The sequence below is a fragment of the Purpureocillium lilacinum genome, assembly GCF_023168085.1.
Source record: "Purpureocillium lilacinum CBS 284.36 DNA, scaffold_2, whole genome shotgun sequence".
In the NCBI taxonomy this organism is placed as follows: domain Eukaryota; kingdom Fungi; phylum Ascomycota; class Sordariomycetes; order Hypocreales; family Ophiocordycipitaceae; genus Purpureocillium; species Purpureocillium lilacinum.
Window position 1 is genome coordinate 2,660,070 of NW_027072112.1, and position 14,240 is coordinate 2,674,309.

General features: G+C 61.7%; 4 protein-coding genes across 4 annotated transcripts; 3 read left to right on the forward strand and 1 right to left on the reverse strand.

The window, feature by feature from the left end:
* Window positions 1–1,501: 1,501 nt before the first annotated feature.
* PLICBS_002582 (uncharacterized protein) lies at window positions 1,502–2,341 on the reverse strand (the record flags this gene model as incomplete). The annotated part of the gene is made up of 3 exons (XM_065600049.1): window positions 1,502–1,861; window positions 1,927–2,129; window positions 2,176–2,341. The coding sequence occupies 3 exons, from the start codon at window positions 2,339–2,341 to the stop codon at window positions 1,502–1,504; spliced, it is 729 nt and encodes a 242-aa protein (XP_065456121.1).
* A 794-nt stretch (window positions 2,342–3,135) lies between these two features.
* Window positions 3,136–7,590, forward strand: PLICBS_002583 (oligomeric, coiled-coil, peripheral membrane protein; the record flags this gene model as incomplete). The annotated part of the gene is made up of 3 exons (XM_018322275.2): window positions 3,136–3,393; window positions 3,451–7,413; window positions 7,474–7,590. The coding sequence occupies 3 exons, from the start codon at window positions 3,136–3,138 to the stop codon at window positions 7,588–7,590; spliced, it is 4,338 nt and encodes a 1,445-aa protein (XP_018179755.2).
* A 1,002-nt stretch (window positions 7,591–8,592) lies between these two features.
* PLICBS_002584 (uncharacterized protein) lies at window positions 8,593–9,660 on the forward strand (the record flags this gene model as incomplete). The annotated part of the gene is made up of 1 exon (XM_065600050.1): window positions 8,593–9,660. One exon carries the CDS (start codon window positions 8,593–8,595, stop codon window positions 9,658–9,660), a length of 1,068 nt encoding a protein of 355 aa, XP_065456122.1.
* A 2,032-nt stretch (window positions 9,661–11,692) lies between these two features.
* On the forward strand, window positions 11,693–13,585 carry PLICBS_002585 (uncharacterized protein; the record flags this gene model as incomplete). Its single annotated transcript, XM_018322277.2, has 1 exon — window positions 11,693–13,585. The coding sequence occupies one exon, from the start codon at window positions 11,693–11,695 to the stop codon at window positions 13,583–13,585; it is 1,893 nt and encodes a 630-aa protein (XP_018179757.1).
* Between the last annotated feature and the right edge of the window lie 655 nt (window positions 13,586–14,240).

Genomic DNA, 14,240 nt, shown 5'->3' on the forward strand with positions numbered 1-14,240 from the left:
ACATCACAGACATGAATAACGGCTATACCCAAATTGTCTGCAATTTGTATGATCCCGTAGACGACAAGCAGCTCGAAGAGTCGAGGAAGTCGAATATAGAGTACTTCTCCCACACAACCAAGCCCAAGAAACCGGTGGCGCCAGGCGAGTGTGAAAGAATTGGGTGCTACGACCACGTTGCGGTAAGGTGGTGCAACGGGGTGAGCCTCCCTCGCCCCTTTCAACCTAGAGACAATGATCGCGCGCAATTACACGAAGGAATACAATGACTGATCAATACATGCGGATAGACCAAAAAACTCAAAGCCCCGGACTCCTGGAAGGAAGTTGCGGATGCTCTCAAGGCCATCCCAAAGATCGCCGATGAGAAATGTAGCCGGAATGACTACGACGCTCATAGTTTCAAGCTCTTCCACAAGGACGGATGGAGTCTCACCATCAGCAAGGTGTTTAGAGGGGAAAACAAGTGCCGTTAACTTGTGGCTGCGATCGATACGAGTCTCGGGCAAGGGAGAGCATCACCGGTAGATACTTGCTTTGAGTGCATGCAATTTCAGCAATAATCACCTATATACGTCGGTTGCGGCAGTATTATGATACTGCTCACTACTATGAGGAATCCATACCTCGGCAAAGTGAATGTGAGCACCAGATTGCACTTGGTTGGGGAAAGGAGGCGGGCGAGTTTGAGTGAAGGTTCCATGGGAACAAAACCCGCTAGAGCGAAGACATCAGAGACTAGACATACGAGGCACGTACAAGGAGAGCACGATGCTCTCTCGCGGATCAAATGGCCGTCACGCTTTGACAGGTCATAGCCGACAGCATGCATTGTTTTGCCCCATCCTAATTGTCCTGGTCGCGATGCCGTGCGTAGTGATGGAGAGCCCTCTCCTGCCGCCTTGATCACAGTACAGTTCGCAGCGAGCGCAGGTCCGACGGCTCTGGCAATGCAGGACATTTGATCACGATGAGAGCTTTCGAACGAGCTATTCCTCGATGCTAGAAACCTCCAGTGTAGAGATCTGGTTGAGTGTCCCCTCTTGTTGGGCCCGTGAACAGACAGGCCGTCTCCATCGCATTGCATCCACTCGCGTGCATATCACGTGCGGGAGTTGCGTTGGGAAGGTGGCATAGTTGCCGAGTCGCAGCTTGTGTGTCCGCCAAGCTTTGCGAGATCGAGATGGTCGGGGCGGGAGGCAGACCTGGCCAACTGGTCGGGGTGTGGTTCGGGTTCCTGCGCCTCCCACTTTTGGGTGCACACAGTATCATGGGTGGTGTCCCCCACGAGGTGCCCCCCTTCGCGTTGCGAGTGCCGGGGCCGCCGGGAAAGGCGGGAAGGCGGGTCACGATTGGGGGCATGAGGCTGAACCGTGAGCGGGCTGTCCCTGTCGTTGAGCTTACAGAACTCCTCGACCTGGCGCTGGGAGCCATAATGTGTTGAATTAATCAGCTACAAGTGCACCCTGCCTTCATAGCCGAAGCGCGAACCTGCGCCTACTTAGGGGTCGTCGTCGTCGTCCGGGTCAAGCACCATGTCCCGAAGCTCGTCATCGCGCGCCCAGTCGACGCCGCTGCCCGCAACAATGCCACTGGACAAGCCCTTGACAACTTGCCACCGCCGCTTGCTAAGCCTGACTTGCTCCTCTAACCGCCGGACCTCGCCCTGCGACCTGGCGTCGTTCAGATGTCCTCGTTTCCTCTCTTCGACCTGCGCTGCCAGGTCCAGCAGCTCCGCGACCAGCTCGACGTTTCTGGCAACTGTCAGGGCCGTGTCGGCTTGGACACGCGTCGACTCGCCGAGCGTGGTTTCCACCGCCGACGCGTGTTTTGAGACGGCGATGGCAGCGTCGTCTCGCTGCTCTATGTACGAAACAAGGTCACTGGTAACCGGTAAGCAGGGGCCCGGGCAGGTAGGTGCTGGACGTGCACGAAGGGAGCGTAAACGTGCCGTTCCACTGGCGTCGCGTCGGTGCCGTTGTGCACGGCCTTGAGGACCGGGTTGGCGATCATGACGGTGTCGACCGCGTCTTGCCGCAGCTTGAACATTGCCCTTGCATCAAGGAGGTCCTGCCTCGTCTGCTCCGGGACATCGTCTGAGCTTTGCGACTCTGCTGGCGCTTGGTGAGCTAGAGTCGAAGGGTTTGTGAGTGGGACTCCAAGTTCATCACTGACCTGACGCGTTCGCAAGCTGTGCATTGAGAAGGGCAATCTCTACTCGCAACTTTTGAAGGGTATCATACAGGTCCAGAGCGCGCTGCTCATCCGTAGATAGAGGGAGGTGATGGTCGTTTCTGGCGTCGACGTCTCCCATCGGGACATCATCGTTATTGACGCTCATTTCCGCGTCGCCGTCACGAATTCAACGCCTGTGACGCGTTGGTCGCTTCCAAGTGATATCACCCAGCTCGTACGATCGACTGGTCTTGGGCTACGGACTTCGTACCTGGGGTTGGTGTCGCGAATTGGTGAAGGCCCGCTACATGTGGGGGCTGTCCATGGATGGCTCAAAAACAAAGCAGCCACATGTGGCTTGCTCCAAGTGAGGCTGGTGCGCGCACGCCTGCACTCGCGCACCGTCACGTCAGCTGGCGAGCGAGTCACGCTCACAATGGATGAAGTGGAAAATGGCGGGAGCTGTAAACCCGGGGAACAGGGTCCACTGGGCCAGCTGACACCGGCACCTCGAGCGCCCCAGGCCAGCTGGGCGCCCGTCACGACACCCCCCCCCCCCCCCCCCCCAAGCCCGCCTATCTGCGAAGTACGTACTCCGTACATCAGCATCGCCATCACCACCTAAACTTACTAGGTAGGTGGCCGCCGTGACGTCGTGTTCAGTGGCCCGCTTGGCCTATTCCAGCGCCACACCAGCGACCGCAGCCCCCGTGCCTGGCCCAGCGTGGCGGTCGACGACCTGCAGCCCATGCGCTAGCCGAGCCTCACCAGCTGGTGACGACCTCCGTTATCAGGCATCCCTCTCGCTTGCCCGTCGCCCTGTCTCACCCTCCTTTTGTCACCTCTGCACGCACGCTCCCCGCGACACATCGACGTCGGACCTCCTGCTTCGTCTCGTTCCGCCTCCTCCGTCGCCGGTAGCCGCAGCGCCGCATCGTCCGCGACGGGAGATGTCTCGGGATGGCTACGCAGGTCTTGATTGCCCATACGGGCCAGCGACTCGAGGTCGACACGGCGCAGTTCTCCAGGTGCGAGCCCTCCGGGCAGTCCTCGGAATTCCCCCCCGACCCTTTCTACACAGGGACTGACGCCGACGCTCGTCGCAGCCTCGATGATTTGAAGGCCTGGGTCGCGCGGAACAGCTCCGTGTCGCTCCAGCACATGGTGGCCCTGACGCCCCAAGGCCGCACCGTCAAGTATGCGAGTCTCCATGCCGAGGTTCGTGGTACCCCGTCACAGGTGCATCCGTCGCGTCCGCTGACTTGCCCTACACAGAAAGAAATCTACATCTACGACATCCGAGTCACCCAGCAGCAGTCATCGTCGACGGTTGCGTCGCCATCGCTCGTCTCCGAGGCGCCCGCCCCGCGCCGCCTCTCCATTCCCATAGCGCCAAACTCGATAGACGACGTCCAGGCCATCGCATCATGGCAGCACCTGTACGAGGAACGCCGCAACTGGGCGGTGCGGCTCACGGAGGAATGCTCCCGCCTGAACGATGCTGCCGCGGCACGCTACGACGAGATGGACGTCATGATCAAGTGCTTGGACGCGGCCGTCGCCAACCTCGAGCTTAGCGTCAAGCAAATCGAGCCCAAGTACAACGAGCTGAAGAAGTGGGTGGAACCAGCTCTGGCAGAGCATGAACAGCTCGCTGCTTCCTGGGAGCAGTACCTGACGCTCGCCCGCAAGACACCTGTCTCGCCCGCCATGGTCAAGTTCATGACGCGTGGCGAGGTCACCAAAACTAATGTCACCCTAGAGGACCTCGTGGAGCTGGAGACGGCGAGAAAAGCAGGCAAACTGGCAGCTACGGCCCGCCGGAGGTTCAGTGACAAAGCCACCGAGCTAGACAGGATGGCAACGCAAATGTACCGCGGCCTCGAGGGCCTGGCCTCCGACTTCGACAAGCTCATGAGCCGGTCTGCCTTGGCGCACAGCACCGACGCCGCCCACCTCTTTCAGGACATTGAGGCCGTGGCCAGTCAGATCGACTCCGACTACAAGACCGCGCTCGGCTACGCCGGTTCGCAGCGTGATCTTGCTCAGGCATCTAAGACGGCCTCGAACCACACGGAGCGACTGGTGCCTTCACTAAGGAAGCGAGCCAAGGAGATGGACGAGATAGTGCAATATGCCACAGATGCCCGCAATGCCATTGCCCGCGAGTCCGTCATTCACATGCGAACAACGACGGACGTCACCGCGTTGTACAGCAGCGTTCGCAACCAGATTAACGTTTTGAACCAGTCCGAAGACGACCTGACAACGTTTGACTACCTTCGCCTCATCCATCAGCTTCCGTACATGTACGCGTCGTTTGCCGTCGAGGCCATCCGACGCCGAGAGTGGGTCGACAAGGTCAAGACGGATTCGTCGACACTCGCCAACGAGATGGCGTTGTTCCAAGACGAGGAGTCCAAGAGACGGAGACGGTGGCAGAAGATGGTTGGCAGTATGTACGGGCCGTCATCTGAAACCAACGTTGTCGGCCTCGAGGTGAACCTGCTGGGCGAAGACGTGCCGTGGCCTGCACTCACCAAAGACGACCTGGATGCTTTCCTGCACCATCTTCAAGAAAGCGACGTCGACCCTGCCGTCCTCGAAGATGTTAGCAAGCTTATCCAGGAGCTAAACAGCCCCACAAAGCAGCAGTCGAAGCGGCTAAAGGCATTCAAGAACGGCAGTGTCCATGAGGCCGCACTAGGCCGAAGCGGTCTGCTTATTCGCGGCGATGATGAGCTCCTTCGTACACTGCAGGACGACAAGACCAAGCTGGAGAGCAAGCTCAAGACGGCAGAGAGCCGGGTACGGCGTCTAGAGGATCTCTTGCACAGGCAGAGCCAGACGTCTCGCCCCGGGAACCTGTTTCAGCCACAAAGGAACCAGCCGCACGAGAGGCAAGACTCGACTTCATCCATCCGGTCTGGTCGCCCCGACGACCGCCGAATGTCTTCGGAGGGAATTGATCCGCTGCTGCGAAAGATAACGCAGCTCGAACATGAGTTGCACGAGGAGAAGCAGCGCTCCGCACAGTTTGAGAAGGAGCTCAACACCCGCAGCACACAGCACAACGATATGAAGTACCAAATCCAGGAAGTCAACTCGACGAAGAAGGATCTTCTCGAGAACATGGAGGCTCTCAAGAGGGAGTTTCTGGACGAGAGAAAGTCCTTGGAGGACGAGATCAAGACACTCAAAGCTCGCCTCGAGGACACGGAGGATGAAATAGAGCACTTTGGCGAGTCGCGAGAAAACGAAAAGGCCACCTACGACGAAAAGGTGCACGCGCTCGAGGCCGAAGTGGAACGTCTCACGAGGGAGCATGGCGACGACGTCCTCAAGGCTCAGGGCCAAGTCGAGTTCCTGCGGAAGGAGGCGCAAATGCAGCGCGAACGCCTCGAAGCGTCGGAGCGCCAGGTGCAAGTGGCGGCCGAGGAGAACCGCTCCGTCTCATCAGAGCTGGAGACGGCCCGAGAAACGATCGAGTCGCAAGATCAGGCACTGAGAAAGCTTCACGATGATTTGGCTCCCGACGCAAGTGCGCCAGTGGACTTGTTGGACCTAACCGACTCACTGCAGTCGTACGCGACCGGCCTTCTGACCAAGCTGCGCAATGCCGAGAGCGACCTGGCTGTTGCCCGAGCAGACCTTGAGCAAGCCTCGAACTCAGTCAAGGAAAGCAAAACGGATATTGCTAATGCCAGGAGCAAGCTAGCGGTCGAGGAAGAGGAAGCCATGCGCCTTCGCGAGACATTGGCTGAAGAGAAGGCCAAGGTCACTGCCCTTGAGGGCGAGGTCGCTGAAGGGCGAGAGCAGCTGAGCCGGTTGCGCACGCAGCTTTCGGACGGGGCCTCGGGATCCGAGACGCTGCAGAAGAAGCTTGAGGACGAGGAAAAGAAGGTTGCGCGGCAGGCGGAAGAACTGGCCTCGCGCCAGTCGCAAGTCGGCAGCCTCGAGGAGGAACTCCACATGTTCAAGCAGAGGGTCGAGGATGTGCAGAGCAAGATGGGCGCCATGTCGGCGCATTACGAGGCTCGCGACGGACGGACCAAGGGCCTGAGCCAGCGACTGTACTCGCAGAACGACCGCCTCACGCGCCTCCTGGAGCGCATCGGATACTCGGTCACGCGACAAGATGGCGAGATGACCATCAACAAGATCCCACGGTCGGAGAGGAGCACGCAGAACCCCAACGACTCGTCCGACCCAGGATCCACACTCCGGCGTTCGGCGAGCCTTGGCATCCGACAGATGACTGACAGCGGGGACCTTGAGCCGCTGTACTGGATGGACGGAAGCGATGACTCGACCGAGGCCGAGAAATACGAGCGGTTCATGCAGACCCTGGGCTACTTTGACCTGGACTTGTTCTCCGAGACGGTGTATCTCAGGATTAAGGAAGCTGAGCACAAGGCCCGCAAGTGGCAACGGGAGGCGCGGGGCTATCGCGACCGGGCTCACGCTGCGCAAAAGGACGCGCACGACAAGATTGCCTTTAGGCACTTCAAGGAGGGCGACCTCGCGCTATTCCTGCCAACGCGTAACCAGCAGGCAGGGGCGTGGGCGGCCTTCAACGTGGGCTTCCCGCATTACTTTCTCCGGGAGCAGGATGCCCATCGCTTGCGCCACCGGGAGTGGCTCGTTGCCCGAATCTCACGCGTACAGGAGCGAGTCGTGGACCTGTCCAAGAGCCTGCAGCCGGCCAACGATGCTGAATCCGTCAACGACGACGAGAATGACAATCCGTTCCAGCTGTCGGACGGGCTGCGATGGTACCTCATCGACGCCCACGAGGACAAACCGGGCGCCCCGTCCACTCCCGGCATGGGCAAGTCGACAGTGGCGGCCAACACGGTGGAGGCGACGGCGGACATTCAGCTGCACGCGGGCAAGGGCAAGGGCAAGAACCGCGACAGCGTGGCCAGCATCGAGGGGATCAACAAGACGCTGTCGAAGAGCCTGGACAGCCGACGCAGCAGCTCGAACTCGAAGAAGGCCTTGCCGTTCGCGATAGGAGGCGGCGCCGGCACGGCTCTGCTCAAGAATAGCGCGCTGGCAAGCGAGACCAACTCTCTGCGAGCGGCACCGACCGACACGCCGGCGGGCACGAGCCCGGCGCAGGCCAGCCTCCTCTCGGCGAGCCTCGCGAACCCTGCGGAGCAGCTGGGGCCGGCGCCGCGGTCAGTGCCGGGCGAGAGCTCGGCTCAGGGGAGCCCGGCGGCGAAGTCCCCTGAGGTACGGACCGTCGACACCCTCCTTGGACCTTGAACAGACGCTGATGGGGGCCCGCTACAGCCACGTGTACCGCTGCAGCGCGAGGAGTCGGTCGAGAGCCCCAGCAAGAAGTCGGTGTTGTGGGATTCGCTGTGGAGCGTGGACTATAGCTACGAGAGCCCGTCGAAGAGGGCGTGAAGGCGGAGACTTGGTGGTGGGCCGCGGACGGTGCATGCGCACGCGAATGAGTGCATTTCGAGAGGCTCCCCAGGTGAGAGGAGAGGCGACGCTTGATACCCCGTGCTGAGAGGAGAGTGTGCTGTCGATTTGGGTGGGCGCGTTGGGCGTTGGCATTGCGGCCCTGTTCACAGCGTCATGGCAACAAGCATGCGAGGGCGTTGCAACTGATTGCGCGTTACATAGGATGCGTTTTGCATTGTATATTGCGTGGCCCTGTTGGGTGGGCGATGTAGCTGAGGATTGAGGGCGTAGATACTCTGTAATACAGGCAATGGTTGAAGCCGGAGCAGCACGCCCGTTCCATTTTGGTGTCATCACGGCCGAGGAGGGATGGCACCCTCACATGAGCACACTTGCCTTCCGGTTCCCAGGTGCTTCCACTTGGATATGAAAACGATTTACTTTTGTAGATTGCATGATCAGACTTGATTTAGCCAAAAGGTTTATCGGTTTGCCCGCACGAAACGAAAATTACGAAGTACGGCGGCGGCTTGTTTTAGCTGCAAGCAGCCAAGCTGAACCTTGGGCTGCAACTTGGACGAGCGGGAGCTGGCTGACCATCTCGGGCAGTGAAGGCCCCGCCGTCGCGACACTGCAGCGCTCCCGTCGCCAATGACGTGCTGCGCTGGGAACGGTCCGCTGTAGCTAAGGCACTACCTAAGCAACTTGCCTAGTAGGCGGTAAGCTCACACCTCACAGCTCGCCGCCTCCACGCCCGTCCATCTGCTGGAGGGCACCACCCGGGAAGCTCTTATCTGGCGTCGTTTCGCTTCTCCTCCCAAACTCTGTTCTTCGTCCTTGCACACACGACATGACATGACATGACATGACACATCGACCAGAATTCATCGCCATGCAGCCCGCCGACGCCATCTGAGGGGACTGACGCGCCCCCTTGCAGCCCAACTTGATTTCCACGACCTCGCGGACCCTGGACGATGGGACGCGCCACAAGGCGTCATGGAGGTCGCCAGTCCACGGAACAGCCTGCGAAACGGCGGTAACGACAGCAGCTTCAGCAGCAACAGCAACAGTAACGACAGTCGCCGCGCACCATCGCGCGCCGTCTTCACCACACCTAGGCTGCCGACGGAGCTGCTCCTGCACGTCGTCGAGTGCGTGCTGCCGGCCAACTCGCGCGCCCTGCTGCCGCCCTGGCACTCGTCGACGCGGACGCTGCTGTCGCTGACGAGGGTGTCGCGGGCGACGTACGGGCACGCGTCCAAGCTGCTGCGGCAGCGTTGCGTCTACGTCGACTCAGGCCCGCGGCTGGCGGCGCTGCTGCTGTGCATGCCGCGGCTGGTGCCGACGCTGCCGCCAGTGCTGCCGGCGCTGCGCAACGTGACGTCGCTGTACCTGGCGCCGTTCGGGCCGTCGCTCGACGACCAGCCGACGGCGGTGTGGGTGCGGGAGCTCCTGTGCGAGGTGTGCGAGACGCTGCGGCGGCTGGTGGTGCAGATGCCGTTCGGCAGCCTGGACCCGCTCGACGACCACCTCAACGTCCGGCGGACGCTGCGGCAGGGCTTCGAGCAGCTGACGGGGCTCGACGAGTTCGTGTGCCTGGGCGAGTACCCGGCGCTGAGCGTGCCCGAGGCGCCGACGGACGTGTGGCGGCTGTGGCCCGGGCTGCGGCGGCTGGCGCTGTTCGGCGTGCCGGCCGACAGCCACTGGCTGTGGTGGGACGTGGCGACGCTGCCGGAGCTGGGCCACGTGGTGCTGGCGCGGGCGCGGCGTCTCGGCGAGACCAACATCAAGGACGAGTACTTCCACAAGCTGCCGCGGGGCGATGCGCGGCTGGGGCGCCGGATCCGCGTGGTGCTGCTGGACGCGGCGTGGGAGGTGCCGGAGCTGGACACGGCGCGCTGGGCCGACGTCGACCCGGACGGCCGCATGACGGTCGAGGTGCACGAGGTGCCGGTGCCGTTTTACGGCGACGAGACGCCGCAGGAGCTGGTAACGGGCTGGGTCAAGCGGGGGGCGTTGGACGGGTCGCTGTGGGAGTGGACGGGCGAGCGCGTCGGGCCGTGAGGCTGCCTGCCTTGGCGCTCTCCTGTTTGGCCGGGCGTGGACATGGCGAGATTGGAGCGAGAGGATGAGGCCGCGCCGTGACGTGCCGTCAAAGTGCGCGTGCGTCGGGCGAGGATACCCACGGACTGCGGCCAGGCGACGACGAGAGACGGGGATACCATTAGAACGAGATGCTAGAACATACAGCACTGCCAACATCATCAACGGGGGGCTTGCCTACGGATCTACTATGGGGAGATGCCAGAGCGCACAGCACTGCCAACACCATCAACGGGGGACTTGTCCAGCTACGATGCCTGTTCCACTGATGCCGGCTGGATGCAGCACTCGCAGTGGCTCTCAAGCGTACCTTGACCATGAATATCCTTGAAACCAATGGCCAGTCCAGCTGCAGCGAAGCAGGCAGCAGCAGAGCTTCAACCACCAACGGCAGGGGGCATCACCACATCGGCGAACACTGCAGAATCGAACCTGCGAATGTTCCATGGAAGCGTCGCAATGGCCCTGCAGCCCGGGTCGGGGGGTGGGGGCAGGAGGAGGGAGAGGGGAGGGGGGCCAGAGGGTCGCGAAGACGGGCGACCTGCCTGACCGAGGGCCGGGCATGCCGAGGCCTCCGCAATGTCTCTGTCTGGTTGTCGAATCGTCGTTGATCACGCCGCGAAGCTCCGCACCCATGTCGACGACGACGACGACGACGACAACCCGACCATGACTGCCGTCCTGATTGTCTTCGGTGGCTCGGGTTGTTCAGGGTCGGACAGATGGATGTGCAACACACACGCACACACCCGGACATTTGTATGTACTGTACGCTACTGGTGAATCAAGGGTTACTGCCAGCGGTGCCCGTTATCAATCAATCAGTTTGCTGCAGTGCGACGACGACGGCGGCGGCGGCGGCGGCGGCGACAAGCGGGCAAGATGACGACAACACCAAGAAGGCTGCGACTCACCATCATCATGCGCGCCAGTCGCCGTAGCCCTTCTACTACTACTGCTGACCTCACTGACAACTGCCCTGACCCATGGTCATCCCACCTCCAACTAACGTTAGTCCGTACCTACCTGTCCACCCACCCACCGTCTCGCCCGGTGCCTGTCCGTCCGTGCTGCCCCGTCTGTCAGTCTGTCTGTCAGTCAGTCACTCAGAGACGAGCGAAGTGAGTGGCTGCTGCGCCGCCATCCGACTGGCGCGGGCGAGTGAACCGCCCAAGAAAAAAAATATCCCCCAAGATCCGCCTTCCCCCGGGGGTGGCTGTTCTTTTTTTCCCTGGCCAGCCCAGCGGGCGGGACGACTAACTGAGTTGAGTTGCGAAGCCACGGAGACATACGTACGGGGAGGCGCACTTGTTATTACGGAGCAGACTAACGGAGTGTGTCAACGAACCGACCGACCACCTTTCTCGAAATACGCTAGTTAGCACCTTTCCCCAACTTTCCGCTTCTCGACTTACTCCCGCATTTTCCCCTTCCCGCCGCCATCCCGCTTTCTTACATCCTCCTAACTACTACTACTCCTCCTCCTCCTCCTCCTCCTCCTCCCGCCGCCGCCGCCGCCGGCAACGATCTCCCAACCCCTCCCCTCCTCCGCCTTTTTGCCCCTCTGTGCGCGCGCGCGCGAGATCGACTCGACGAAACGAAATAAAGGAGATTCTGGGCCCCGGCCGTGCCGTCTTGCAAATGCGCTTCTTCCCGGCCGCCGAGAGATAAAATCGCCGCCTCCGTAATCCCCGCCTGCTTCTCGTCAGCGCCGGGACCGGGACAGGGACCGCCCACCTCCACCACCGAGACCGCCCGACGTCGTCAGCTCGGACATGAGGCACGCACGTCTCCCATAGGAGCCTCCTGCCTCTTTCTCCCTCCCCTCCCCTCTCCTCCCCGCCCTCCCTTTTCTCTCTCACTCTCCTCCTCTACTCCCTCCGTCACCCGCCGTCGAGTCTCGTATCCGAACCCGCCGCTCCGCCGCCGACGCCGCCGCCTCCTCCTCCTCCCCCTCCCCCGGCTCCTCGCGACCGGCCGCCGACGGGTCACGATGCCCGATAAGTCGGCGACCGTCGTCTCCTACGCCGCCGGCGCGTCCCTCGCCGCCGTCGCCCTCATCTACGTCTTCGGCCCGACCTTCACCATCGACCACGACTCGACCGCCGGCTCCCGCAAAAAGACCATTGTCGGCCTGCGCAACCAGGCCAATGACTGCTTCATCAACTCGGTCCTGCAGACCCTCGCCGGGCTCGGCGACCTGCGCGTCTACCTGATCCGCGAGACGCACCGCCGCCGCATCGAGGACCCCGCCGTCTACGCCAACCTCGTCCAGCCCCTCAGCGGCTCGCGCCTCGAGCAGTGGCGCCTCCAGGGCCTGCAGGATGGCCTCGTCACCCAGGGGCTCAAGGACATGCTCGACGCCCTCAATGAGCGCCCCATCGCCAAAAAGGCCATCTCGCCCTTCCAGTTCGTCCGCGTCCTCGAGACCGCCTTTCGCCAGCGCATAAGCAGACAGCAGCAGGACGCCCAGGAGTTTTTGCAGATTGTCGCCGAGCGCCTCAAGGACGAGTACCACGCCGCCCAGCGCGCCCGCTTCCACGCCCGTAAGCACGGCGTTTCACCCAACGGCACCCCGGCGACCAACGGCAACGGCGACGCGACGAAAGACGACCGAGACAAAAGCGCCGCCGCAACCGCCGCCAACGGCGAGACCAATGGCGAGAGCAACGACGAAAAGGGGTCCGACGGAGAATCGGCCGAGCCGGATGCGCAGGAGATTCGGGATGCGCTAGGCAACGCGCAGGTGCCGCTCGAGCTGGAAGAGGGCTTTCCCATGGAGGGCAAATACGAGTCGCACCTCGAGTGCCAGACGTGCAGATACAAGACCAAGCCCAGGGAAGAGACGTTTTGCACAATCACCCTGGCCGTGCCGCACGTCTCGTCGACGTCGCTCAACGCCTGTTTCGACGGCATCTTTAAGACCGAGTACATTGACGACTTCAAGTGCGAGATGTGTCGCCTGGTCCAGACCAAGGCCAACCTGGAGCACGAGGCGGCCGTGTCCACGTCGGAGAGCTTCAAGGCGCAGGCCCGGGAAAACATCGAGAAGCTGCAGTTCGCCATCGAGACGGACCCCGAGAACCCTCCCGAGGGCGTCGAGCTTGGCGACATTAGGTACGCGCCCAAGCGCAAGATCGCCAAGACGACGCGCATGACCATATTCCCCAAGGTCCTGGCCATCCACCTGTCGCGCTCCATCTACGGCGTCGGCCAGATGACGCAGAAGAACTCGGCCAAGGTGGCCTTTCCCGAGCAGCTGCCACTGGGCGGGCTGATGGACCAGCACAAGTACAAGCTGCTCGGCATCATCACGCACAGGGGCGGCCACAACAGTGGCCACTACGAGGCGTTCCGGCGGCAAAATCAAGTGCTGCCCTACCACAACACAAACACCTTCCAGCAGTCGGACGTGTACAGTAAGACGCCGACGCCCATATCCACGCCCGAGATCAACCCCAGGCAAGGCGCCAGCCCGGCCATCTCCACGCCCGACCTGCTGTCCATGTCCCCCGCAGCCAACTCCTCGACGCCCTCCTTCGACTCCTTGCCGGTTCCTCCGCGAAGCGTACCCGCCGAACGGAGCACAGCCCCGGCCACGCCTGTCAACGGCAGGGACAAGGACGGTGACACGAGCAGCTTGCGCTCCGTCGCGGCGTCGACTAGGTCGGCCATCTCGAGATTGGCGTCGCCCAAGTCGAACGGGGACGGGGCCGCCTCGCCCGGCGGCCTGCGGTCAGCCGCCGCCAAAAGCGCCAAGAAGCGCAAGGTCGCCTCGGACAAGTGGTGGCGCGTGAGCGACGAAAAGGTGCGCGAGGCCAAGACGAGCGAGGTGTTGGGCATGCAGCGGGAGGTGTACCTGCTGTTCTACGAACTGGAAAAGTAGGCCGCCGCAGGCCATGTTCGATTATGAGGCGCAGTCGATGCCAGGTTGGGCTATGGTGAGGGGAGATGGAAGCGGCGCGTTGGGTTGGCGCACCGTGTTATGCAGGGACATGGGACGGCGTTTGCGGCTGTGCATTTTCATACCTTCATCTGTCCGAGACGGGCATCATTACGGCATTAGATGAACAAGGCATCCCTCGGGATATCGGCAGGGACGAGCGCGTGTTGAAGGTGGCGCCGACCGCCTGGATGTTGGAGCGAGGCCCTGCAGGAGTGGAAGGCTGGCGATGTTGGATTGGTGGGACGGGAAAGACGAGAGACGATGCTTGTATTATACACTTGGGACAAGGAGGTAGACAGAGTCGACAGGATACAATGTCGTGTGTGCGACCGAAGATGGCTTGAAGATGGTGACGTTGAAGAGCTGCCTCAGTGTCACATTGTAGCATTTGAAGTAAGCATCCACGGATCTTAGCTGTATGCGCAGTGAGCGCCGTGCCAGGCATCTACAGCTGATGAGTCAGCGGCCACAGCGCCGCAGCTCCCCTCTGTTCCCCCTGGCGCGAACCCGAGGCGGCGCACGCGACAGGGGACCTAGGGAGGGAGGCTCTGGCTCTGGCTTGGTACCTAAAAGTTAGCGAGCCGCGGGATGGATC